The sequence below is a fragment of the Pseudopipra pipra genome, chromosome 25 (assembly GCF_036250125.1).
Source record: "Pseudopipra pipra isolate bDixPip1 chromosome 25, bDixPip1.hap1, whole genome shotgun sequence".
NCBI classification, from domain to species: domain Eukaryota; kingdom Metazoa; phylum Chordata; class Aves; order Passeriformes; family Pipridae; genus Pseudopipra; species Pseudopipra pipra.
In genome coordinates this window covers 5,094,718-5,119,512 of record NC_087573.1, presented here as the reverse complement: position 1 = coordinate 5,119,512, position 24,795 = coordinate 5,094,718, and the positions used below count along the sequence as shown (strand labels likewise).

General features: G+C 57.0%; 1 protein-coding gene across 4 annotated transcripts in view; it reads right to left on the bottom strand.

The window, feature by feature from the left end:
- LOC135402706 (receptor-type tyrosine-protein phosphatase V-like) overlaps positions 1–24,795 on the bottom strand; it is a 34,994-nt gene that overhangs the window by 5,542 nt on the left and 4,657 nt on the right. Inside the window, exons 4-33 of one of the 4 annotated variants that reach the window (XM_064636091.1) lie at positions 23,192–23,461; positions 22,381–22,647; positions 20,619–20,891; positions 19,623–19,883; positions 18,877–19,149; positions 18,173–18,442; positions 17,375–17,644; positions 16,651–16,923; positions 16,121–16,393; positions 15,432–15,701; positions 14,784–15,056; positions 13,645–13,917; positions 12,895–13,167; positions 11,609–11,878; positions 10,875–11,153; positions 10,509–10,643; positions 10,194–10,398; positions 7,953–8,020; positions 7,473–7,599; positions 7,158–7,205; positions 6,638–6,731; positions 5,703–5,793; positions 5,140–5,216; positions 4,190–4,324; positions 3,527–3,649; positions 2,905–3,065; positions 2,381–2,516; positions 1,736–1,815; positions 917–1,004; positions 342–432 (exon numbers count right to left, since the gene is read on the bottom strand). In XM_064636091.1, coding sequence (XP_064492161.1) covers positions 342–432; positions 917–1,004; positions 1,736–1,815; positions 2,381–2,516; positions 2,905–3,065; positions 3,527–3,649; positions 4,190–4,324; positions 5,140–5,216; positions 5,703–5,793; positions 6,638–6,731; positions 7,158–7,205; positions 7,473–7,599; positions 7,953–8,020; positions 10,194–10,398; positions 10,509–10,643; positions 10,875–11,153; positions 11,609–11,878; positions 12,895–13,167; positions 13,645–13,917; positions 14,784–15,056; positions 15,432–15,701; positions 16,121–16,393; positions 16,651–16,923; positions 17,375–17,644; positions 18,173–18,442; positions 18,877–19,149; positions 19,623–19,883; positions 20,619–20,891; positions 22,381–22,647; positions 23,192–23,461 — 5,727 coding nt within the window. Of the gene's footprint in view, positions 1–341; positions 433–916; positions 1,005–1,735; positions 1,816–2,380; positions 2,517–2,904; positions 3,066–3,526; positions 3,650–4,189; positions 4,325–4,727; positions 4,833–5,139; positions 5,217–5,702; positions 5,794–6,637; positions 6,732–7,157; positions 7,206–7,472; positions 7,600–7,952; positions 8,021–10,193; positions 10,399–10,508; positions 10,644–10,874; positions 11,154–11,608; positions 11,879–12,894; positions 13,168–13,644; positions 13,918–14,783; positions 15,057–15,431; positions 15,702–16,120; positions 16,394–16,650; positions 16,924–17,374; positions 17,645–18,172; positions 18,443–18,876; positions 19,150–19,622; positions 19,884–20,618; positions 20,892–22,380; positions 22,648–23,191; positions 23,462–24,795 lie in introns of those variants that run through there. The other 3 variants (XM_064636092.1, XM_064636093.1, XM_064636095.1) reach the window with 3 other exon arrangements.

Here is a 24,795-nt window from a genome sequence, read left to right as displayed (position 1 = left end):
CTGCTGAGTTGGATTACCCTTCCAAATCATCCCCCTTGCCTCTTGTCCCTCCATGGCACACCTCTGAGAAGACTCTCTGTTTTCCCCGTGCCTTCCCACAGGGAGCTGAAATCAGCAATAACATCTCCCCTTTGCCTTCACTCCTCCAGGCTGAGCAAACCAACCTATCCCCATCCCAAACCACGTGTTCCATCCCAAGCACCTCAGTATTCTTCTGGTGGAGTCACCACAGTCTCAAAGTACTTTCTTATGTTGTGGACCACCGGCCCTGCTCCAGCCTGGCTCCACACACGAGGAAGAGGAACAAGAAGGAAGAGGATGCAAAGTGTCATGGTACTTACATGGGAGGATGCTGGAAGGGGGCTGTGTCTGCTGGCTGCCTGAAGGTGGTGATGCAGAGCTGGCTTCTTCTTTGACAACTTCCAGGAGGGTCTGCCAGAGTGAGAGAAGGTGGAGGGAGCAGTGAGTGGGAAGGGTCAGGAGGAGGAGGAACTGGGGACTCCTGAGGACACTTGGACTTTTCACTGGGGAGGTCATGGCTGCACGTGAAGAAGCCTGAGCAGGGGTGCCATGAGACCACCTCTGGGGTGGGCTGCCAGGTCTGTGCCATGCTGTCAGGAGAGGGCTGCTGGTGTCCAGGTAGGTCCCTACTCGGCATTGGACCTGGGAAGGAGTGGGTCATGGACTGACAGTGATCAGTGCAGGATGTGTGAGGGACAAATTGCCTGGGGATGCAATGCCATGGAGAGAGGACACTGCCAGGACACCCAGGAAACTTGGAAACCGTGGCATGGGACCCACTCAGGAGGCACTTATGGGGTGTCCCCCACCCTGACCAGGTGCAATCACTCTCCAGGTTCCTCCAGCACATATAGCCATGGCAGCACCCCCTGTACCTGCCCAGGACAGCTCTCACCTCATACTCCCTCAGGAAGCCCAGGTGGGACTTGGCTGCCTTCTGGGCATAGTGCTGGGCAAAGCTCTTCAGTGGGATGGGGCAGGACCTGGGAAGAGAACCAGGGCATAACAGTGAGGCTGAGCTCACTCAGCAGCACCCAAGCTGTGTCTGCAGCAGCTGGACAGGGCTGTGAGCAGACCTGCACCCCTCAAATGCCAGGGGTCTCCCAGATCCCCAGCCCAGCTGTGGCCCGTGACAACGTGCTCTCCCCCAGACAGAGGTAGGTCTCAGGTGTGGCACAGCCCAGGGCTCATTCCCAAGAGGCAGTAAGGACAAAGACATCCTGTTCTGCATGAGAGAGGAGACAATCTGACCACAAAGATAGGTACATGACCTTCAGAGGTAGCCCCCAAGACAATGAGGTAGGTGGCCAAAGCCATGCCCAGATGGACATTGCTCCATCCTCTTGGCCTCCATCAGGAGGGACATCCCAAGGCCACCAGCTGCCATGAGCCTCTCCAGTCTGAACCTATCTCTAGGGCAACCCTGTGGGCTGGGAAGGCAGGGACTGAGAGAAATGCCTTCCCCAGGACAGCTCTGCAGATCTTTGGCACTGGCAAAGATCTGGCCCTTTGTTCTGTGCTGGGCTCCCCGTGCTGCAGGGAACAACCAGCCCTGTGCTGACTCCACTCAAAACACCAGGTGGGATGGATGGTTGGGCTTCCCTGTCCTTCCCTTCTGTAGCCAAGGTTCAAGCTGGGGGCTGGATCCCAGCTTGCTGTCTGGAGGGGTTGTGGATTGGGGTGGATAGAGTGGCAAAGAACAGCAAGCCCTTACCTCTCTGTCCCTGATAAACCCAGGAGAGGTTCCTCCAAGATCTTGTCCAGGATACAGCTGTGCAGGAAAATGTACTGGGACTGGAAGGCAAAGGCAGACAGCAACACAGACCATCACACTACACAGACAGCATGAGAGGGTGTGTATGGCACTGCCTGGTGGGCAGAGGGCTCCTACATTCATGCCCTAAAAGCCCAGGATTTGTGCCCAGAAGGCAGTCTGAGAATCCCATGATCCCGCCAGGTCTCTCTGTCTGTTCTGACACCTTGTCCCAGCCTCAAGGACTGGAGATATGAGACAGACTGGGGAGCATCACAGGCCAACAACATGGTGTGGGTTAAAAATTGCCTGCAAAGGGCCTGATCCTGTTCCTCAGTGCTCTGGGGTGTTTCTGAGCCTCCTGGGAGGTCTCTGAGACTCTGTGGGTCTAGCAGGGCATGAAGCCACTGAAGACCCCCACTCAGCAATTTCCACTCTAGCTGAGTTGCTGCTTAGAGAGTCACCATGACACAGGGACAGGCTGGGGACCAGCCTGGGGGTGCTGTAGCTGGCCAGCCAGCTCATCCAGCTGCCAGCCTGGTGAGCTTCAATGCCATGGAGCGAGGGGCCAGGGGGAAGAGGGAGCAGAGGGAACAGAGGTCTCACCAGCGTCTGAATCATCTGGTACCGGTTCATCCGCAAGGTGTAAACAACACCAAAAATGTCCACCACCTTCTCCTGCTTCATCTGCTGCAGCAGCCGGTCCAGGGCAATGAAGGTGCCAGTGCGGCCCACGCCAGCACTGAAAGAACACACAGCAAAGCTTAAACATGGCCTGACACCACCCTTCTGGCAGCTAGACACGCTCCCACAGGCTGCTCCCTGGGCACTGTCCGAGCACCCCCAGGCACTGTCCGAGCACCCCCAGGCACTGGTCCCAGCACAGCATGGGGCTGAGGAGCCATTCAGGCTGCCCTGGGTTGGTGCTCACAATCTCCACCTGCCCCATGCCCTGGGGCTGTGGGCAGGCAACCAGCAGACCTATATTCCCCAATGCCCTGAGCAAGAGACTCCACAGATCAGCTATATCTCCCAGGCACTGCTTTCCCTCACAGTCTGTGCATGAGATGGACCCTCATCCGCCCCTGCTCTCCCCCACTGTCCCACCACCCCCTGGGACTGAACCTCACCTGCAGTGCACGAGGGTTGGCCCTGCATCCCTGGTGCTCTGGATGTGCTCCCGCACCAGCTCTCGGAAGGTCATGATGGACGTCGTGGACTCCGGGATGCCGTGGTCGGGCCAGGCTGTGTAGTGCAGGTGGGACACGCATCGCTCGGCCCGGAGACCCTCCTGCAGGGGGGGTGTTGGTGGTGGGTGTGCAGCCCCCTGGGACAGGGGCAGACTCACATTCTGCAGCCCTGGGAGCACCTGGGTGCTTGAGGACACCTGGCTCAGCTGCAGGGAACAGCCAACACCAGGTCTGCTGCACTGCCTGGTGGTTCCTGCTCCTCCTGCTCCCCCACAGCCCCCTGCCATGCTGGGACACATGGAGGTGGGAGGGAGGAGGCCTGCCTTTGACTGCCAGGGAACACGCCCTGGAAGCATGTGGAGAGCAGGGTGACACATGCTGGACACCTCTGTGTCACCCATCTGAAGCAGCAGCCTGCTCCCCAGGGCCTGGGCCTTCTTCGAGCCCCGAACATGGCAGGGAAAGGAAATTATGCCACCGCCACCAGGGAGAAATGCCAGCGCCTCCCACACAAACCCCCAGCCCTTGACAGGTCCCCGTGTCCCCTCGAGTCTGTACTCACGTGCCACAGCTTGAACTCACGCATGGTCCACTCCTCAGAGCTGCTCTGTGTCAGCAGGTGGACCTGCACCTGCCCGTAGGAGACTGGGGCGGATTCCGACGGCCAGTAATGATCACAGAGGACCTAGAGCACAGGCAGAACAGGGGCCCAGTGAGGCCAGTGAAGGCCCAGATGATCTTCTGGTTCCCTGGGAGTGTCTGGAGAGCAGCAGCTGTGCAGGGAGCCAGGACAGGTCTTGGGGAGCAGACAGGGCTACTTCCCCTCCCCACCGGGAGTTTTGCATGGCTCTCCCCCACCGCCCCTCTGTTTGGATTTCAGCTTCCTCCACAGAAAAGGACCTGTGCAGGTCTCATCATCCCTCGAGACTGAAGGAATGGTCCATGTGAGATGGCTCATCCAGGGGATGTGGCAATTTCAGATTCTGCAGAAATATCTGAGGGCAATGGGCATGTTCCTAGCTAAGCTCCACTTCTGGCCCCACTTGCCCCAAACTAAGGCTCAGCTGCACAGATGTTCCCCCATACTGCCTGTCAGGGAAGCTGTGTGGTCCATGCTCACCCTGGAGGCACACTGGAGCAGGGATTTTGTGAAGGGAATGAACCCAGCTCTGGGCTCAGCTCACACCCCTGGGGCTGGGCTGGGCTGAGGCTGGCACCGACCTACCCGCCCGTTCTCCATGCACACTGTCAGCATGATGATGTTGCAGACATTTTGCTCCCACACCAGCCTCCAGAAGTCCTCTATGGTTTTCTTGAGGGGCCCCTGGGTGGCAATGAACTCCTGCTGGGATGTGTAGCCCTGGGTGAGAGGCAGATAAGAGTAAGAGGAGTTGGCAGGTCACCGAGGCAGGTGGACAGTCAGTGCCTGCCTGGTCTGCTTTTGTGGTTGCCCTTAGTCCACATGGACACAGTTCCCAGGCAGCTGATCTCAGAAGCAGCTGATTTCACAGAAAGCATGTGCTGCCCAGCACGTGCTCTCTCACATTTGGGATAAAGAAGTGACCCACACTGCTTCTCTCCAAGCAGTTCCTCATTTTGGCCTAACCAGAGAAAGACAGATTTGGGTCTTCCCTGTGCTTCCCACTCACAGCTGAGGGTAGGGTGAGCATGCAAGGTCTCAGGGTGTTTCTCTGCCCTTGAACACACACATGCTCTGAGGATTCACACACTGGCACATGCATGCTGCGTGCCCTGCCTGTTACCTGGGAACAACTCCCGGATGGGAGGTGAGGGCACAGCTCCAGGGTTGTTCAAATGCAGCTGCACAGACCAGAAGGAGAAAGAGCAGGCAGACACAGGGCAGTAAGCTGGGAGATGAGGGAAGAGGATAGATAGTCCACAAGAAGAAGCAGAGAGCCTTGCCAGTCTCCCCACACTCACACCTCTGCGTCACAGCGTTTGTCATCTGACAGGCTCCATCAGCTCCTGCTGAAGGGCAACTACACATCTCTGCCTGACCCCCAGCTTCTCCATGGCCTGTGCCAGCTGAGCCTTCACCAGCAGCTCGTGCCCACCAGCCCTCACAGAGGAGGGCACTCTGCCTCAACCCAGGTGGAGTTTCTGTGACAGTGCCCCATGGCCATGTCTCTGTGGGGAAGGTGAGTGGGCACTCACAGGCATGAAGTTGGCATTGATGTAGTCTGAGTGTGGATCCTCCCCCAGCTGGCTCAGCTTGACCCGTGAGTGATCATCTGAAAGAGACCACGCACAGGTGAACCCCCATGGCAGCCCTTCACCAGGATGTAACATGGTGGGGGAAGCCCCAGCAGCTCCATCAGGGAGGCTTCGTGCTCAGCCAGGCACCTTCTCCCTAAGAAGGTGAGCACTGCCTGCCAGCTGGGCTGCCAGGGGATCAGAAAGCAGAGCTGGTGTCATGAGGCTCATCAGAGGAGCCACGGGACACTCATGGACTCCCTTTGGTCTCCAGTTGGGACCCATCCTGAGCAGGGCTCACCCAGCAGCCTGCTGGAGGAGCTGGGCAGGATGGTGGCTCAGCCCTGGCCCAACCATCAAGCCTTGAATCTCCAGCAGGAAAAAGGAAACCAAGGCCCATTTCAAGAGTCCTTCTGCTTCCAAGCATTGAACCCTGCAGTGATTCAAGGTGAGCCTGTCCTTGTGCACTGCCCTGTGAGCTCCCACCCTGGATGCTGGGGGAGGAGGGAGGAGACAGCACTTACAGGGCAGCACATGGGCATATCTGTTCTTGGAGACGTTTGCTGGTAGCTCAGCCTCCACCTTCGATTGCTCTTTCCCAACTTCCTTCAGCTCCTGTAGGACAGGGGAAAGGACAAGCACAAATGTTCCCATGGAGAGCTCCTGGTCAGCTCAGCTCCCTGCTCATGGCCAGAGGCTCTGCCTGGAGGGTAAAGAGGATTACCCCCACACAGGGAAATGCTCCATTCCTCCCTCCATATGGCCTGTGCACTCTGAGCCATGGTGGATTTTCCCATGGCCTTTTCCAACAGCACTATTTGTATTTAAAAAAAAAGCCCAAGAACAAGTACTGGGGGAAAAAACTTCAGAAATCTACCAAGAAGCTCAAAGGATTTTCTGCTGAGCCAACAGAAATATCTTGTGCTGTATCTGCTTCTGCCTCTGTCCTCACTCAGGAGGGCCAGAGAAGGGTGATATGAGGAAGGTTTGAAACCGCTGATGGGAATTTGAAAGGTGCTGCAGCATTACAGCCCAGAGCCTGCAGACGGTGTGAGCCAGGGAAGGCAGCCCGAGGTGAAGCTCACAGCCTGGCCTTGGAGGTTTGAGTGCTACTCAACCTTCCCTTTGGCTGCAGGCTCTCTTCTAACACTGTCAGGGTGGATCTCATTGCCACCCCGCTCATCCTCACCTCCAGTCAGGGCTGGGGCCCTTTGCCCTGTCCTAGTTCACCTCACACCATAGGCAACATGTGTTTAGAGCAGAACTCAAACAAAACAGGTTTTCAGCAAAGGAACTGCCTGATCACTTGTGGCCAATCTTTGGCCTCCAAGGCTGCCTCGAAGGGTGGCTGGATTGCTAGAGATGGGTGACTGTCCCTGGAGACGAGCACTCCATGCAGGGCACCCAATAGCAAGAGTGGGGAAATCCAGTGTCATCTCTGTGAGGAGTCTCATCTCACCTCAAATTCCTGGAAAAAGGCGTGGTTAGCACTTGCTGTCTTCATCTCATAGTACTGCTTGAAGTTCTGTAGAGGAACTGGCCGGTGGACATTTCTGCAGGAAATTAAGTCCAGAGGAAAACTTGCCTTAGCTACTGGGAAGTCTGGCTGGCCAGTCAGGTGCCACTGAGACAACCCAGCCTTGAGACCTGTGGTACCTGGATGCACACACACAGGGGTGGTTTATAGCCCACATCACTGCCCAGGGGAGTGGGTCCAACAGTTTAAACAGTGGGAAGGGTTTCAGGGTGATGAGGATATTCTTCTGCTGCAGAAGACTCTGGGAGGAGGTTTGGACAATGCACTGACTTTGGAATGGAGCTAGGCAATAAATACTGCATTTGGGAAAGACTGATTTATAAAATAACTGAAGGAGAGGAGGCAGATGGATTTTTCCTGAGTGAAGGCATTAAAAAGGAAGTAGGTGAAGGACTGTGGGAGCTGCAGTGGGGACACACAGACGGCAGACTCCAGCACTCACCTCAAGCTGTAGGTCACCATTTCCTGGGGCAGGCTGCTCTTCTTGGTTCTAGAACCAGAGCACAGGTGCTGTTATTTTTCCCTGCAGCACAGGGATGGATGCCCTGAGGTGTTTTGTGCTGCTGGCTCATGGAGCTCGTGGCAGGCATGGCTCCCATCTCCCCTCTGCCTTTGGCTTCTGAGCCTGCCAGGCAAAAGTCCACCAGCCCACACCTTAAATGTTTTTTAAACCCTGTCCCCGCTCTCCTCCTGGCTCGACAGTGAAGGTTGGGTATCTCAGCCTGCACTCAGCAGGTAAGATATGGCTCATGCTCACCTCTTTGCTCTGAGCTGTTTCCAGTAAACCAAAGCAAAAATAGCTGCAAGTGTTAGGAGAAATCCTACAATGATTCCAGCGATTATTGGCATTGAGAGTGGAGTTGTATCTGCACCAGATCCAGCAGCTGGAATTAAAAAGAGAGAAGGAAGAGTCAGCAAAGAAGTTTTTTACAATGAATATGGTGAGGCCCTGGCACAAGTTGCCCAGAGAAGCTGTGGTTGCCCCATCCCTGGAAGTGTTGCAGGCCAGGTTGGACAGGGCTTGGAGTGTCCCTGCTCATGGCAGAGGGTGGAACAAGATGAGCTTTAAGGTCCCTTTCAACCCAAACCATTCTGTGATTCTATGATATATGGCTGCATTTATTCTATTTATTATATTTGCTACAGCCTATGAGCTCCCTCTGTCTGGCCACTGTCGGGGTGTTCATTACCTCTAACCTACACAGCCAGGGAGGGAAGATGCCATTCTCTGTCTTACCTGAGAACATGGTGAATGCCACTGCAGGGGCTACTGGGTCATATTTGGTGAAGGCAGCAATGCTGAACCTAGGGCAAAGCAGAGTCCTGTGTCAGGGGCAGCCTGAGCTGAGCACAGCACCCAGCACGCAGCAGGGAGGACCTGGGGGAACAGGACCACTGCCTCTGTCCTGAAATGCTGAATTGGAAGAAGATGGTTTTCTGTTAGGAATTTAGGGGATGTGTGGAAATGGTCTTTCCTCCCTTTTCTGCCTCTTGTACAAGTTTGTTCCACTTGGGAGAACATGACAAAATGTCCAGTAAGCACAAATGGAAAGCAGCTCTCCTCCAAAGGGTTATCTGCAGAGACAAGTGTCTGGTCTCTTCTAGGACACAAATAAGGAAAAACACTTTAGTTCATGTCGACTGATTAACTGGATTGACTGGAAAGAGCTGAGCTCTGTTTGAAACAGGGGCACCCCACCTGGGAGGACTGACCCAGATCCTTCCTTACACATGCAGAAGTGGCTGGTGTGTCCTCTGTGGGGATCTGCCCCTCACCCCTCTCCTGGCAGCGGGCACACCAATCCCCACAGCTCCGTAGACCTGAGCAGGTGACTTGGAAGGACAGGTTTTCTTGTGCCCTAAATGCAAGCCAAGGCTTTCAAAGGTAGCTTTGGATTTTAGCAGCCAGGAGTTTGTAGAGCTGCGTGTGGGTCCCCTCTGGCAGCCCCCCGTACCCAGCTGCCAGGGCACTGACCTCCTTGGAAAGTGAGCCTGCAGATGCCATGGCGTGAAAGATGAGGGCTTGTGGTTAAAGAACTCACTGAAACACAGGAAACAAGGGTGAAATTTCTGGGTGGGGATGGGCTGCCAGCTTTTCACCGCCCTCCGAATCATTAGGAGAGCAGCACAGTCTGCTGAGGATCTTTAGGTACTTAGATTGAGCGTTGCACGTACTGAAGATATTCAGGTTGGCTATTTAGGATATTTAGGTTGAGTGCTGTTTGTACTGAGGACATTCAGATTGTTTAGGGCAGCCAAACTGAAAGCAAGCTGTGAAGAGGTGCGAAAGGATCTCGTAGTCCTGAGTAACAGGACAGTTAAGTACATGTTATTGAATCATAGTAGGTGGACTAATGATAGCCTGATGGCCCTGAATGAGCTGCTCCCCGGGAGGTCCGTGTTGGAGTGAAAACTGGGAAGAGGGAGGGCAGGTACAGAGCCTGAGCCTGGCTCGGCAGTGCCCGGGTGTGGAGGGGTGTGCTGGTGTGGTTGTGCTGTTGTTAAAGTCCCCTCGAGGCTGTTTACAGACCTCGGTCTGAGACTCGTGCCCTGCTGTCCCCTCTCCAACCCCAGCTGTCCCCTCTCTATCCCCCCAGACCTGAGGCTGAGGGGTGAAGCAGTAAGTTCTGCCCACTCACCACAAAACTTATGGTTAGATTTAATTCTGCCTGTACTCCCGGGGGAAAGGGAAGCTCTCCCATGTACACGCTGTCTCACAGACTTTCATTTTCTTTTCCCAATCCTCTCAGTGACCTGTCAGCCACCCTTGCTGCAAGTTTCTTTAAACTGAAATGGGACAACCTTCCAGATTCTGGAGGATCGGAGAAATGCCTACCACTTGATGAAACTGTGAGCTGCTAAATTAATGGGACTGGCTAAAGATATTCTTTGTTAGTAGTGGAAAACCTGATTTAAAATCAAATGTTTAAAGGTACCCTGTAACAAAATATGTACCTTAATGTTCCTGGATTCTATTTAGTGTCCAATAAGATTCTGAATTTATGACTACTGGATCTGTTTGTGTGTCTCACAGGGAACTTGGACCTTAGCCTGAGTGTTTTCTACCCCTAACCCCTGAGCCTCCTGCTGAGTAGGCACCACTCAAACTACTGTTTCTGAATTGGTTTTATTTTTGTGCCACCTGCACCTGGCTCTGAGTCACAGACAAAAATTCTACAAAGAACAACATCTGGTTTAGTTCCTATCCTGAGGGTGGACATCCTCCCAGCTCCCGAGGTAACACACACAGCCCTTGGCAGCCTCAGCTCTCCCTCCCCCTGCCCACTACACTGCCTAATATTCCCTGCCTGCCAGCCCCTGCCTCCCTCAAACGCTGCTTGGTGGAACAGCCCCTGGGGATCTGAGGGGTACAAGGGTGAGGTGACATGGAGTTTGCTGGTGGCACCTTGCAGGGACACATGCAGTCCCTTTTCTCCTCCAGCCCCTTCCCCTCAGCAGGGATGCTGACATCTCTCACCTGTACTGTTTGTCGGCTTTCAGCTTCCCATTGCACGTTGCCCTGGACTGGCCGCACTCCTCTGTTCCCACTGGCACTCTCCAGGTCTCAAGGGAGCTCCTCTGGTGGAAGGGATTGGGTATGAGCACTGCCAGGTAGGAGTCCTCTGTCCCATAATAGTGGTCATACCACGTGCTGGACATGATCTCCTGGGTGGGCCTCAGCACTGGGGGAGAATGTACAAGGCGACAGTGGCAGTCCCAAAGTGACATCCAGGGAACCAGCTGCCCTCCAGGGAGACACTGGGGGCAGACTGGGACGTGCAGGGACACTTACATGAGTCATTAGTGGTAGCAATGACACCATAATACTCGATCTGGCCATTCTCCTCACTGAACAGGTCGGATGAAATGATAACTGTGGAGCTGGACTCCACCTGGAAGACGTCTGCACGCAGGGGTGGAGGCAAGGCTGGAAGAGGAACCAGCAAGCACTGCCTGTTAGCCTGTCCCTGCTCCCACAGTCCCACCACACATTGCTCAGCCTGTGACTGGTCCCAGCAGCACTGCCAGAGCCCCGGCCCACTGCAGGTCAGTGCAGGACCATGTGGGGCTCACAGGCACCTGAAAGAGTCCCCAGCAGCAACACTGGGTGTCTTCTCCTGGGGTCTGTGGCAAGGCTGTGGGAAAAAAGGAGACTCACCCTCCACTGCTGTGCTGCATAGCAGAGTCACAGCCTGGCTCCTCAGTGTGTTCATGCCCACAGCACTCAAAATGATTTGGTAGGAGGAGTTTGGCTCCAGCCCCTCCAAACTGGCCTCGTTCACAGGGATGCTCATGATGTACTTGGAGGTGGGAGGTCCATCAGAGAGTCTCTCTGTCACCACCTCATAAGCCTCCACATCTCCAGGAGAGCTTGTCCAGTTCAAGTAAAGGCTCCTTGACTGTGGTAGGCATTGCACATCCTCCACGGGGTTTGGCTCTGCAGAGGAGATAGGGCAGGCTCTGCACTCACTGGATCAGGGAAATCCCAACTTCTACCCCTGTGTCAACCTGGACCCGCACTGGTATCTGCTCCTGAGGTCAGTGAGAGGAGCAGAGCTGGACAGCTATGACCTGGGAGCCTGCTGTGCCATGGGCCACAGGACAATAGGAATGGGCCAGGGCCTGAGCTGGTGTCTTACAGGAGAAGTCAACCAGTGGAGATCTCTGCAGAGTCTGCTTTGCTTCACAGGAGATGAGAGATATCTGTCATGGGGCTAGCTGAGAGAACCGATGGCTACCAGAGGGTCACATTGCTGGCTTTCCTTATCTCCCACAATAAACACTTTCCATGCCTCTGTTGACACCCAAGGGGTGATCCAGTCTTGAGGCCACTCACATGTTTCTGCCCCTTCCAGCCTGCCTTGCTCCCTCCCCGTGGCAGTGTGTACCCACCTATTGGCACTGCCAAGGACTTGGTGCTGCTCCAGTACGGCCCAGCCACGCAGCTCAAGGACACAGAGTAGTTCCTGCCTGGGATCAGCCCCTGGAGGAGCTGTTGGACTTGCCCCCTGCCCAGGGAGTGCCGCCAGGGCAGAGAGCTGTTCCGGGGGTCCCGCAGCCACAGCTGGCAGTCGTCCTGCTGTCCAGAGACACTGCCCCAGGAGATAAGCATCGTGTTGTTCCCTTCAGCCACCACTGAGAGATTTTTGGGAACTGAGGGGGCTACAACAAAAAACACACCAACGAGAGTTACATGCATGTGCTCCCTTCCATTCTACAGAGGCACAAGCAGGAGATGGGTGACAAACAGGGAGACTCCACATGTTCAGTGATAACATTCTTGCTGCTGCTGGTTGCCAGAAATGACCTTTAACTGGCAGCTGGAGGACATGCAGAGTGAGGAGTGTGAGGGGATGGGTTCTTCCTCTAGCTAATGAGCAAGTTTCATTAGAGACCTGCCCAAAGGGCTCTGCACATGACTTCCAGCACCCTGCTGGGGGATGGCTGAGCGTGGGAGCAGGGACCGCTGGATTCCCCAAGCAGAGTGCAAGGACTGTGGGGACAAGCACATGAAAAGGCTTATTGTGCTTATCTGCAATTTCCACATTCCTTAAAAACAAAAAAAATAGCCCATCCTCCCCTTATTCCCTATGCCAGGAATTTTCTGACTGCCTGGGGGAACAGCAGTGGGGATGGTGGGGTGTATCCCCTGGCTTAGGTCTCGTGGTCTCCCAGGCTGTGGGTGTCATCTACAAGAGCAGCTCTACTGCAATGGGATCCCGTGCTTTTGTTCAGCCACCCATTCCTGGAGGAGCCAGCAGGACCACAGCCCAGAGTCTTCCTCCTGAAACAGCAGTTGTGGCTGCCAGGCTCTCCTACAGCCAGCAGTACTGCCTGGCTCTCCCCTCCACCAGGGGCTTGCCCAGCCCATGATCCCATTGCTGTGGTGGTACATCCCACCCCATGCCATGCCATGCTGCCCCATCACTGGAAATATTAACGATCAGGTCAGACAGTGCTTTGAGCAACCTGATCTAGTTGAAGATGTCAGTGGTGGGGGGGTTGGACTAGATGGCCTTTAGAAGGTCCCTTCCAACCCAAACCATTCTCTGATCCTACAGCTCCCAGGCAGCTGTTCTGGCCATGTCCCTGCCCCTTCCCACTCCAGGTGCTGAGCCCACCCAGCTGGGAAGGCTGATCCTCGTGCATGATGCAGGACCTGCAGCTCTGGCACTTACTTGTCCAGTCACTGATGTTCCCCGCGGACGCTGTGTAGGGCCCTGCCACAGACACCACTTCCAGCAGGTATTTGTGTCCTGGAGCCAGGCCAGAGAAGGTGAACTTGCTGGTGCCTTTCCCAACAGAGACATTGGCTGCCAAAACACCTGATCCTGAATGATACAGGAGGAGCCTGTAACTGTCTTGTCCTTGGGGTTCAGCTCGCCAGGACGCGCTCAGCCTGTTGGGATACCCCTGGTTCGTCATGTACACGTTACGGGGTGCCAAGGGGTCTGGAGAGACAGGATGGAGACGTGTCAGCAAAGGGCCTGAGGACATTGCCTGGGTCTCTTGGCAGTGCCATCAGGAGGGATGTGCCACACTGGACAGGGCATTTAGCCTCGGCTGTGTGGCTGCACCCACCAGCCTGGAGGCAGCTCAAAGCTTCTGCGGGCTTCTCTGTGCCTGCCTGATCAGGCTGAGGAGGGCTGAGGAGGGAACACACAGCCAGCTACAGGAGTGGGGAAGGTGAATACCCCATCTGATGCTCCCTCCTTTGTGGCTCTCCCCTGAAGCATGGCTCTGGAGCTCCAGCTGCCTTCCCCCAGGCTGGTGGAGCTGGTGATGAGGGTGGGCAGAGCTCTGCTCAGTGCCATGGCACTCACATGCCCCAGGCAGGGCTTGGGGGCTGCCACAAAGGTCAGTTTTCTTTGCCATGAGCTTTCCTGACTGCCCAGCGAGGCACCCGTGCCCCCCAAAAGGGTACTCACATGTCCAGTTGCTGACATTCCCTGCGGGTGTCCTGAAGGGCCCAGCCATGGACGCCACCTCCAGCACGTATTTGCTTCCTGGGGCCAGTCCCGTGAAGGTGAAGTTGTGGGTGTCTCTCCCGAGCGAGGCTGTGGCTGCCACGGTGCCCGGCCGTGCGTGGAACAGGGTCAGTGTGTAGCCCTCTCTGCCCCCGGCCGCGGCGCCCCAGGCCGCGCTCAGCCCGTCGGGGTGTCCCGTGCTCAGCAGGCGCACGGCAGTCGGGGGCAGTGGACCTGGGGAGCATCAGACCTGAGGTCAGGGACTGCACCCCGGGCAGGAGGAAACAGACACTCGATGGGACATCGTGCAGCAGGACAGGTGGTCCCCAAGGGCAAGGACTCATAGATCCCCTCTGGCACGTGCCTCCTCATCCTCTTTTTTCTGTCCCCATCCCACCTCAGCTTTAACGATGCTCACCCTTGCTGGTCCCTCACATGTCAACCCTTCTTCACCCAGGCCACCCTCAGCCCTCAGCCAAGTGGGAATGCCTTCACCCTCGCTGCATGCACCCGTGTGCTCCTGCACCCAGCTGGAGTGCAGGGCCCAGGCAGTGCTGGCACAGCCTCTGTACTCTGCCCAGCCCTAAAATTTTTCTAGGTGGGTAGAAGTGCTGGATTAGCTCATCTCCAGAGCAAAGACCCATTCTCCTAGGAGGACTGTGGAATGGCCTCTTGTACTACACTGATTCATTTCATGAACCTTTATGGTAATGTGGTTTCTACCTGCTGGAGACTCATTGAGTCTCCTGTACACAGGGAGTGTACAGGTCACCTGTACAAAAGGTCACCTGTACACTCCTGTGTTCCTGTACATGGGGAGATGGGTCAGCATGGGCAGGGGACACAGCTGGGCAGCCCTGTGTGTCATCAGCATGTCAAGCCTAAACATCATCAGCTTGTGCAAGCCTTCAGGTGAACATCCACATGCCATGAGGGTAACAGTGTGCCCCTGCACCAACTGCTGTGTGTCACCCCTGTGCATGTGTGTGCACATCTCCAGAGGCACCAGGTCCCCAGTGAACATCCCAGCCCTCTCCAGGACTGTGCAGTGGTGCGACATCTCCCACCCCTCTGCAGAGGGTACTGCTCTGGTCACTCACGTGTCCAGCCACTGATTTTGGGCGCTGCTGCCTGGTACAGTCCAGCTGTGGCACTGGCTTCCAGGGAGTACTCGTGTCCTGGGGCCAGTCCCGTGAAGGTGAAGTTGTGGGCATCTCTCCTGAGCGAGGCTGTGGCTGCCACGGTGCCCGGCCGTGCGTGGAACAGGGTCAGTGTGTACCCCTCTCTGCCCCCGGCCGCGGCGCCCCAGGCCGCGCTCAGCCTGTCGGGGTGTCCCGTGCTCAGCCAGCGCACGGCAGTCGGGGGCAGCGGACCTGGGGAGGAAGCACGAGTCACTGCCAGGGGCCACATCTGAGCTGAAGGACAGGAGATGCCCCATGTCTGTGCCAAGGCTGTGCTGCAGGAGCTGGGTCAGCTCTGTGAGGTCCCATGGGCTGGCTGTGCCCTTGACTCTGTGGCAGCTGCCTCCTCCCTGAGACTGTGGGTTGCTGTGGGTGGCTACCAGGGATGGGGGTGGTACAGGATCATGCACAGGCTCCTCATGATGCATCCAGGCAGGGAATAAGCACTGGGTGCTTGCGTGGGTGGGAGAGGAGAGCAGGGAGGCTGCACCAGTATAGCCTCTGACCAAACTGGGAAGGAAAGGTCTGGTGAAGGACACCTGGCTGCAAGGAGAGCATCACACTCACGTGTGCAGTGGGTGAGGTTGGGGGCGCTGGCGTGGAAGGGCCCAGCTGTGGCCCTCACTGCCACGCTGTAGAGGGTGCCAGGGCTCAGGCTCCTGAAGATGTGACTCCTGGCGTTGCCTCCCAGCACCGTGTGCCCGATGTGAGTGCCAGAGGCTGTGTCATAGACATCCACCACGAAGCCTTCTGCTCCTTGCCCTGCTGTTGCCCAGGAGGCCAACAGCACCCAGGCTGAGGGGCTGCCCAGGGTGAGGTTGACAGGGGCCAAGGGATCTGGAAAGCAACAGGGAGACAGTCAGCCCAGAGATCCTCTGAATAGGAGCCTGGGCACAAACAGGCAGGCAGGGCACATGGCTCTGAGCGCAGCATCCCTGGGGTCTGCAGCTGGACATGACAGGGGAGATACCCTGAGCCTCTGAGGGGGGTGGGGGGATTGGCTCCGTGTCAAGGATGGAGTAAGGACAGTGAGCAGAAAGGTGGGACCATTACATAGAAGCTATGGGCACAGTGTGAATGGCTTGGGATGGGGAAGGTGGCATTGCATGCTTTGGAAAGCTCAGGTGGAGGCTCTGGGGCACAGCAGGGATGGTTTGGGATGGGGCAGGTGGCAGTGGGTGCTCTGCAAGGCTCAGGGGGAGGGGGGCTCTGGGGCACACTGGAGCACTATGCCCAACCCAACCAATCAGACTCACGTGTCCATTGGGTGACGTTGATGGAAGAGGCTTCTAACGAGCCTTTCACAGCAGTGACCTGCACAGCAAACCTGCTGCCTGCCTCCAGGTGAGTCCAGGTGATGTTCTGGGCATCTGGACTCAAGGTCTGGACCTGAACCCTGCTCTGGGTGCTGAGGCTATACAGGGTAATTCGGTAGTGGTCCCTCCTGCCGGGGGGCTTATTCCAGGATGTGTAAAGCTCTGAGGAACTGCCTGGGTTTGTAAGGCTCAGGTTTGTTGGGGCTGCAGGAACTGTGAGGAAAAACAGACACATCGGTTGGAGAGAAAAAGATCCAGTTCTGAACAAGCAGACATCTCGGTACAAAGAGGGTGTGAGACACAGGACATGACTACAGCTCAGCTTCACCAGGAACCAGGCTAGGGTGCCCTCCTCTCCTCCCCTCCCTTCCTTCCCCTCCCCTCTTTGGGTGCCAACATTGATCCCATCCCATTCCAGAGCTCATCACAGTGCTCCTACCCCGTCACCCCTGGGTGTCATGCATGCTGACCTGTGCAGCTGGTGATGTTCCTGGGGAGGGAGCGGTAGGGTCCAGCCACTGCCCAGATGCCAACAAGGTAGCACGTTCCTGGTTCCAGCTGTGGCACAGTGACATTGGTGCTGTCTTTCCCTGCTTCCAGGTTCCTTGGTGGTGCAGAAGAGCCCTCCTCGAGCACACTGAGCAGGTATCCATCCCTCTGCCCAGGAGCAGTCTCCCAGTGCACAGCCAGAGCCCAGGCAGTGCTGACAGGGCTGGCAGATAGGGAGCGAGGAGGCAGTGGGACTGTGGGAGAGAAACAGGGTCACTGGGGACAAACCTGGGGTGCTCAGGACGGACTCTAGGTTGGGAATGAAGCTGGGAGCTGAAGGACTGTGGGCATCCAGCACACTATCTAAAGGCTGCTGAGAGCAGCAGGCTGCTCCCAGGTCAAAGCTGCTCCCTGTGTCCCAGGTGACAACAGTGCACCCCCACCACGGCCTGAGTCCCCCTTGTCCCAATGGCTCACAGCACGACCCACTGAGCTGCTGGGCTCAGGATGAGAGAAGGTCCCACAAAAGACCCAGCACCTTGAGTAGGAGACAGGCTCCGGTGGGGTTGCAGGGACACAGTCTCAGAACTCTCCTGCAGAACAGCCCTGGGACCCTCCTTGTGGTCCCGAGCCCCTCGCCAGGTCAGAGCCAGGCTGGGTGCCAGAGGTGGAGAGGGGATGGGAACAGGGGAGCTGTGTTTCTACCGGTGTAGCCAATGGCAGTCTGCGAGGAGATGCGGTGAGGCCCAGCCTGAGAAATGATCTCCACGCGGTACCGGGACCCTGGCACCAGCCCCTCCAGGTCGAGCTGGGTGACTCCACGGGGCACAGACACGTTCCTGATGACGGACAGGGACTCGGCCACCGAGAGCTGTACCAAGTGGTCTCTGCCACCGCCGGACTCCACCCAGCTCACGTGCAGCTCCTGGGGTCTCCGGCCAGGCCGTACGCTCACATTAGCCAGAGACAGTGGATCTGGAGGAAAGCACAGCATGAAATCCATGAAGTGGTGGATGAGCCACCTGGAGAAGCCAGGGCACAGCCTGCACCTCTGCACAGGGCTAAAGGAGTGGTGGCAGCTGACTGCCAGCTCTCCTCTTCTCCTGGGAGGAAGCCAACCTGCCTGTGCATGTCCCCAGGGTGCTATTAGCAGGTAAGTGCTGACAGCACTCAGCTCCCATTGGGCTGCTTTGCTCCATGGACAGGGAGCAGAAAGCCCATACAGGTCTCTGTGCTTCCTCTCTCACATCCCTCTCCACCAGTCCCTGGCTGGCCTTGAGATCCCCAGCTTGACTGGGGAAAACCTAAGCTGGGGAAAAGGGTCTTTTGGGGCCCAACAGCCACCACACAGCCTGTGACATGTGCTCTGATTCCCAAGACAGGGAGCCTGCACGTCCCAGTGGAGCCCTCCCTCCACCCAGACAAGTCCCTGTCACTGCTACTCTTGCAGGCAGTGCCAGGATGTCCCATCCCTGCAGGAGACTGGGAATACTTCTCACTCACATGTCCACTCAGTGGCAAAGTGTGATGAGGATCTGTATGGGCCACTGAGGACGGTCACCTTCAGGAAGTACTGAGTGCCAGGGGACAGCCCCAGGAATGTGAAGTTGTGGGTGTTTGGCCCCACTGAGATGTTCCTCTGTGCTGCATGGCTCTTGCTGTAGAGCTGGAGGTGGAACTGGTCCACATCACCAGCAGCCTTGTCCCAGAAGGCTGAGAGCCCCAGTGGGCGCCGGGTGTTGGTCAAGGTCACGCCAGCCGGAGCCAGGGGGTCTGAGAGAAAAGAGACACCCAGGCAGTGAGAGGTGGTTGTGGTGTGGAGTTGGAGCTGCACACACTTGTCCTGCTCCACTGCCTGCACCTGGTGGGGTTAGGTCAGGAATCAGCCATGGCACATCAAACCCCAGAACAACCAGAGCTCCTGCTCCGCAGCAAACAGGGAAGCAGGTCCCCCCATTCCCCTGGGTGACATTTGGAAATGTTTTCTGTTCAGTAATGGGTTCCTCCTGCACTGCAGACCCTTTTAGGTCCAACGTGGCTCAATGCAGCTCCAGTTGTCCTCTCACTCTGTCTGGCTATGCACCCCTGTCCCAGGTTCCCCATCTCCCCATATATGGGTCACCCTCTGCTCCTATGCTGGGTTCTGCTGTCACGGGCAGAACATGGTTGAAATTTGCAGTAGGGTGAGGTAGGACTGTCACACTCACATGTCCAGTCCGTGGCTGATTGCACAGGGGATCTGTAAGGTCCAGCCACAGCAGCCACCTCCAGTGTGTACTGTCGCCCGGGGACGAGGTCCTCCAAGGTCACATTGGTCCAGTCATTCCCCAAAGTCACATTCCTGATCCGCTCCTGGGACTTGGTTTCCAGGAGGGTCCCTGTGTAGCCAGTGCTGCCAGAGGAAGGTGCTCTCCAGGAGGCTTGTAGAGAGGTGCTGTGGCCCCCATTGCTGAGGGTCAGCTGCTCCGGGGGCAAAGGGTCTAGAAAAGGAAAGGTCCAGAGTCACTCAGCAGAAGTGAAACCCCAAAGTGAAGCCCTTTCCCTGGGAAAACCCACATCCAGGTGTTTTGACCACCGTCACCCCTGCTGACATCAGTTTGGCAGGGACTGGGCCAGCATAGAGTTCAAAGTGGCACAGAGAGAGGACTGTTCTGGTGCTGGACGAGGTGGTGGGTGGTGGAGAGGTGGCTCAAGGTGGAGGCAGCCTGAGCAGTGCCACGGGAGGATAGACCAAGGAGAAGGGGGAGGAGGGCACTGGGCTCTGCTGACCCTTGTGCCTGGTGACTGGGAAACAGAGCAGGGTCAGACACATCCAGCAGCAGCTCTGCCTCTCCTGAGCCTTTTGCTCAGTTATTGGATGGAGCTGCAGAAGACACTCGCTGTCACTTGCCCTGAGGCACAACATCAAGGAGAAGGGCAAGATCCGGTGGGAACCCGGGGCTGTGGAACTCACATGTCCAGTTGGAGACGCACTGGGGTGAGGATGTGTAGGGGCCAGCCACGGTGCTGACCTCAAAGGTGTAGAGGGTGCCAGGGTGGAGGCCCTCGTAGGTGAAGCTGGTGACGCCCCTGAGCAACGAGCTGTTCTTCACGGGGTACTCGGCAGGGCTGAGGGCCAGCAGATAGCCCTCCCCCATCGCCTCCTCCCAGCTGGCCAGCAGGCTGTGGGGGCTGCCCTGGCTGGACAGGCTCACGCCAGATGGTGCTAGTGGTTCTGCAAGGACAAGGACACCCCAGCACGGGGTAGTGCATCAGGCAGGCAGGTTGCTTTCACGAGATTTTTTTTTTTGCTTTTCAGATTGCTCTAGGTGACCTGGTCTTGGCAGATGAGTTGGACTAGATGATCTCCAGAGATCCCTTCCAGCTCTAACAGTTCTGTGATTCTGTGACACTGCAGCTGTCTCCATCTCATACGGGGGCAGACTTGGCTGCAGGAAGAGCTCTTAGTGCCCCCAGCACAATGGTGGGTGCCTCCCCATGCTGTGCACAGCTCCAGTTGTCTCTTCCCAGGGTGTCAGCTCTGGGACAGCACTAACTGTGGCTCCACAAGTCACCCAGGAAGGACTGGGTGCAGGGAGATGCTGCTCTGGGGGGGCTGGTGGTGCTTCCCTGCCCACCCACCCAGCTGCAGTAGGGGAAGGGGGAAAGCTGCCTGGAACCTGCCAAACACTGAGTCCAGAGGCTACTGAGCAGGATCTGGTCCTGATTTTTGCCTGAAACTTGCTGGCACAAGCCTGCCCAGCATCTCTGAGCCCACCCTCACCAGGAACTGTGGGGAGGCAGATTTTGCCGCTCTGACCCACAACCTACTCTTGAGACCAGGTGCCACAGGTCACAGCCCTGTCCCTGCCACAATCTCCCTGCTCATCCCCAGCCCCCCTCCAGGCACCAGCCCCTCCATCAGGCAGCAGGAATGGCCTCAAGGGACTTGCATGGGCTTTCTGCTCACCTGTCCAAGCTGCTGTGCTGAAGGCTGAGGCCTGGTATGGCCCTGCCACCACCATCACCTGGACAGAGTACTGCTTCCCAGGGCTCAGCCCATGGAAGGTGACGTGACCATTGTCCCCGCCGACGGAGATGTTCCTCGTCACAACACCATCCTCTCCCTCTCGCAGCATCACCAGGTAGAAGTCCCTGTGTCCCACTGGGATGCTCCAGCGAGCCTGCAAGGAGCTCTGCTCCTCTGCACTGCTCAGGGTCACATTGCCAGGGCTCAAGGGATCTGGAAGGGAATGGGATTGTGTGCATCAGGATTATGGGGTGCTCTGTACCCCACGCAACCCAGGGCCTCATTCCCTGCAGGGTTATGTCCAGCCTTAGACATCTTTTTGGACCATGCCGTCTCCACTCCCCAGCACAAGCATTCCTGGACTAGCAGAGTCCAGACAAAGCTGGCAAACCTTCTGGGAAATTCCTAAAAGTCCGCTCCACTCCACTCTCATCCCACCATGAGCTTGCTGATATTCTCAGGAACTGGCCTGGACTGAACTCCTGGCCAGATGCCCCTGGCTCGTGTGTCTGGCACAGGGGAATTTTGTTCAGTGGAGCAGGTCAGAGCTGCAGACAGCAACAGCAAGAACCAGCTTCACTTCACAGCAGAAGAAAACCAGCTGCAGAGGCCTTCCAAAATCCCAGCTGCAGAGTCAGCAGGGAGCAGGCTCCAGCTTCCCAGGTGAAGCAGGAAGAAGCTGAGTCTGGACACCTGGTGGCACCCAGGTCCTCCCAGGGTACATGTCTGACCCCTGCCTCACCAGGGCCAGGACGAGTCACTGGCCACAGCAGCTCTGGGTCTGCAGCTTGGCACCTCCATCATTTGAGGGCCAGCGCTTCCTCAGCGTTTGGTGTGAATCTGCTCTGCCCAGGAGGCTGGGCTTGCCCTCTTCATTTCCCCCCTGGTTCTCCTGGGAACATCTGGGCTAGGAAGTCTGGGAATGGAACTGTCTGCAGTGCTATGGATGTGGTGTTGGCAACAAACCAGGGCTGTGGTGGTGGAAGTCCCCCTCTCTCAGGGCCCTTGTCAGCCTGAGGACAGAGCCAGGAGGAGGATGGGGGAATGGTGCAATAGCAGGCTCTGGGAGGGCTGCCACTAGACTAGATGGCTCTAAGCCCTGTCCAACCTGGCCTTGAACACTTACAGAGGTAGGGCAGCAACAGCTTCTCTGGGCAACCTGTGCCAGGGCCTTGCCACCCTCAGAGGGAAGAATGTCTTCCTAACATCTAATCTAAATCTCTCCTATTTTAGTTTAAAATCATTCCCCTCAAACCCTATCACTGTCTGCCCATGTAAAAAGTCTTTCTTGCTCTTTTATAAGGCCCTCCAGAAGCCTCCAGTTCAAACTAGTTCAACTTCTGTCCTCTTGCCTCATTTTTTCTGCAGCCCTTGTACAGCCCTGAGGCAGTGAGAGCCCAGGCCCAGCTGCATTGAACACCAGTGGGATCTGCTCTTGGGGAGGGACCACAGGCTGATCCCACTGCAACCCAGGGAGAAAGTGGGCCAGCGCTGGGAATCCGCCTGCTGCAGGGATTCATTGGCCCCAGTACAGCAGCGTCCCAGAGCTGGGTCCTGGAGTGGCTTTAGGCCAAGTCCAAGCAGAATCACCCTGTGCACCCAGGGCTCTGGCAGGAGACCTTCGGATTCAGAGGCTGGACCAGAGACAGGGAGAAAGCCGGGGCAACCACGGTCCTCCCCCGTCCCTGGCCATCATACTCACATGTCCAGGCAGTGGCATTGGGTCCCACTGCAGTGTAGGGCCCGGCTGTGGCGCTGAGCCCCAGCCAGTACTGGGTGCCGGGGTGGAGATGCTGGAAGGTGTAGCTGGTGAGGCCCCTCCTGGCTGACAGGGTCGTGGTGACCGTCTGGGTGAGGAGGTTGTGGAGCTCCAGGTGCAGCCAGGCAGCCCCCGCAGCCCCTGCCCAGGAGGCGACGAGGCTGGTGCTGGAGCCCGGGCTGAGCCTCAGCTGGGTGGGGATGGAGGGAGCTGAGGGGAAGAGCAGGAGGCAGCGAAGTTCAGCAATGGAGCTGGGCCTCCCTGGACCCTCCTCTCTCCCAGGGGCCCACTATGACCACAGCTGCTCTCTATGGCATGGGGGCTGAAGGTCTGGCAGCAGTCGGCTGAGGGATGTCCCTCTCATGTCCCCTCCCAGGTTGGCTGGGGGGCTCTTGAGGTCCTTCCATGCTGTCATGCTCTTTCAGGCTGCAGGGCTGAGGGGGTGGCAGCCTGGGCAATGCAGCGTTCCTGCAGCTCTCGCTAGCCAAGAGATCCAGGACCCACCAGACTGCCCCTCTCCCTCGGGAACACACAAACCCAAGCTGTGGGCACTGCAAGGCAGGCCCAAGGTGTGAAGTTTCCCCCTTGGCCCAGACACTGCTCTCACAGCGGGGACATGAAACACGCTCAGCTGCTGCCATCCTACACAAGCCTCCTCCCCACCTCTGCGAGCTCAGCAAGCACACGCTCTGCGTGCCTCCTGCCTTTCTCCCACCCCTTCCCCCTTGGGGCAGGCACACCCATCACTCCCTACCTGTCCACTGGTGGACACTGGTGCTGGCCTGGCTGGACCCAGTCAGCGTGCTGACCTTCAAGGCGTACTCGCTGCCGGCCAGCAACCCGTCGAACAGGAAGGTGGAGGCGCTGGGCGGGATGGACACGTTCCTCACCAGCGCCTGGGAGTCGCTGTGGTACAGGGCCAGGCCGTAGCCCTCGCGCTGCCCCGGGCCGTGCGCCCAGGCCGCCCTCAGCGAGGCCGAGCTCCCGCCACTGCTCAGGCTCAGGTTGCGGACGGGTGACGGACCTGCATCACACATGACATGGCACAAGACAGTGTTGGCTGGCTGCCTGGGAGTGCCTGACCTGGCCAGTTGTCTCACAGGCTTGGTGGAACGTTGGCCTTTGCCTGGTGAGGTCCCGGCAGCCAGCTCCACAGGATCCGATCCGAGGATTGTGGAATGGTTTGGGTTGGAAGGGACCTTAAAGCTCAGCTCGTTCCAGCCTCCTCCTGCCATGAGCAGGGACACCTTCCACTAGAATAGGTGGCTCCAAGCCCCATCCAGCCTTGCCTTGGACACTTCCAGGGATGGGGCAACCACAGCAACCTGTGCCAGAGCCTCACCACCCCCACAGTGAACAATTTCTTTTTAATATCTAACCTAAACCTCTTCTCTGTCAGTTTAAAACTGTTCCCTCTTGTCCTGCCACTATATGCCCATGTAAAAAGTCCCTCTCTCTCTCTATTTTAAAGTTCCCTTTAGCTACTAGAAGGGACTCTAAGGTCACCCTGGAGCCTTCTCCTATCTAGGCTGAACAACCCCAGCTCTCTCGGCCTGTCTTCCATAGCAGTGGGACTCCAGCAAGGATCCCCCAAGCACAGCCCTATCACCTCCCTGGCCTCTCACCAACCTCCCATGGGTGGTGTGGGGTGCACCATCCCCTTTGGATCAGCCTCAGCAGTTACTCTGAACTGAGCGGGGAGGCTTAGTCAGGGACAACACACACAGTGAAGCCATCATTGCTTACCTGGGAGCTCATCTGCTAACAGGTCCTCTGTTCCTGCTGGCCCTGTGGGTCCTGCCACCTGCCTTCCCATGAAAACCAGCTCCTGCTCCTTTCACTGTTGCCTGACACCAGCCCTTCCGCTGTCCAGTCTCCTTCAGCTCTACCCTCCTTTTCTAGGTTTTCCACCTTCACCTGCTGTGGGGTGAAGTCACAGCCCCACAGCTGAAGTTTGAAGAGTTTGGAGTGTTGCGGGGTGTTGGGCCGTTTTCCATGGGAGCAGTGAAGCTAACCAGATAGTTCCCATGGACACAGCCTTGAGCTGTGTGGCTGAAGTGCAGGTGCGCATTCCTCAGTATTTTTGTAGAAATATGTTTGTGTTATGTGTGTGAGAAAGTAGAAGTAGGAGAAGCTAATAAAAGGCTGCCTGCTGCTCTGAGCAGGCAGACATCTCTTTGTCTCACCATCCTCGTGTGTGTCATTTGTCCTCCTTCCCCCCGTCACACCAGGACCCTTCGACAGATACCCAGCAACAACCTGCACTGCTTTACTCAAGGATCTTCTGGAGAGGTGCAGGCAAGGGCTGCCATCCTCACCTGAGCTGTTGAGCCACCAGCCCTGTTCCCTTCCCTAGAC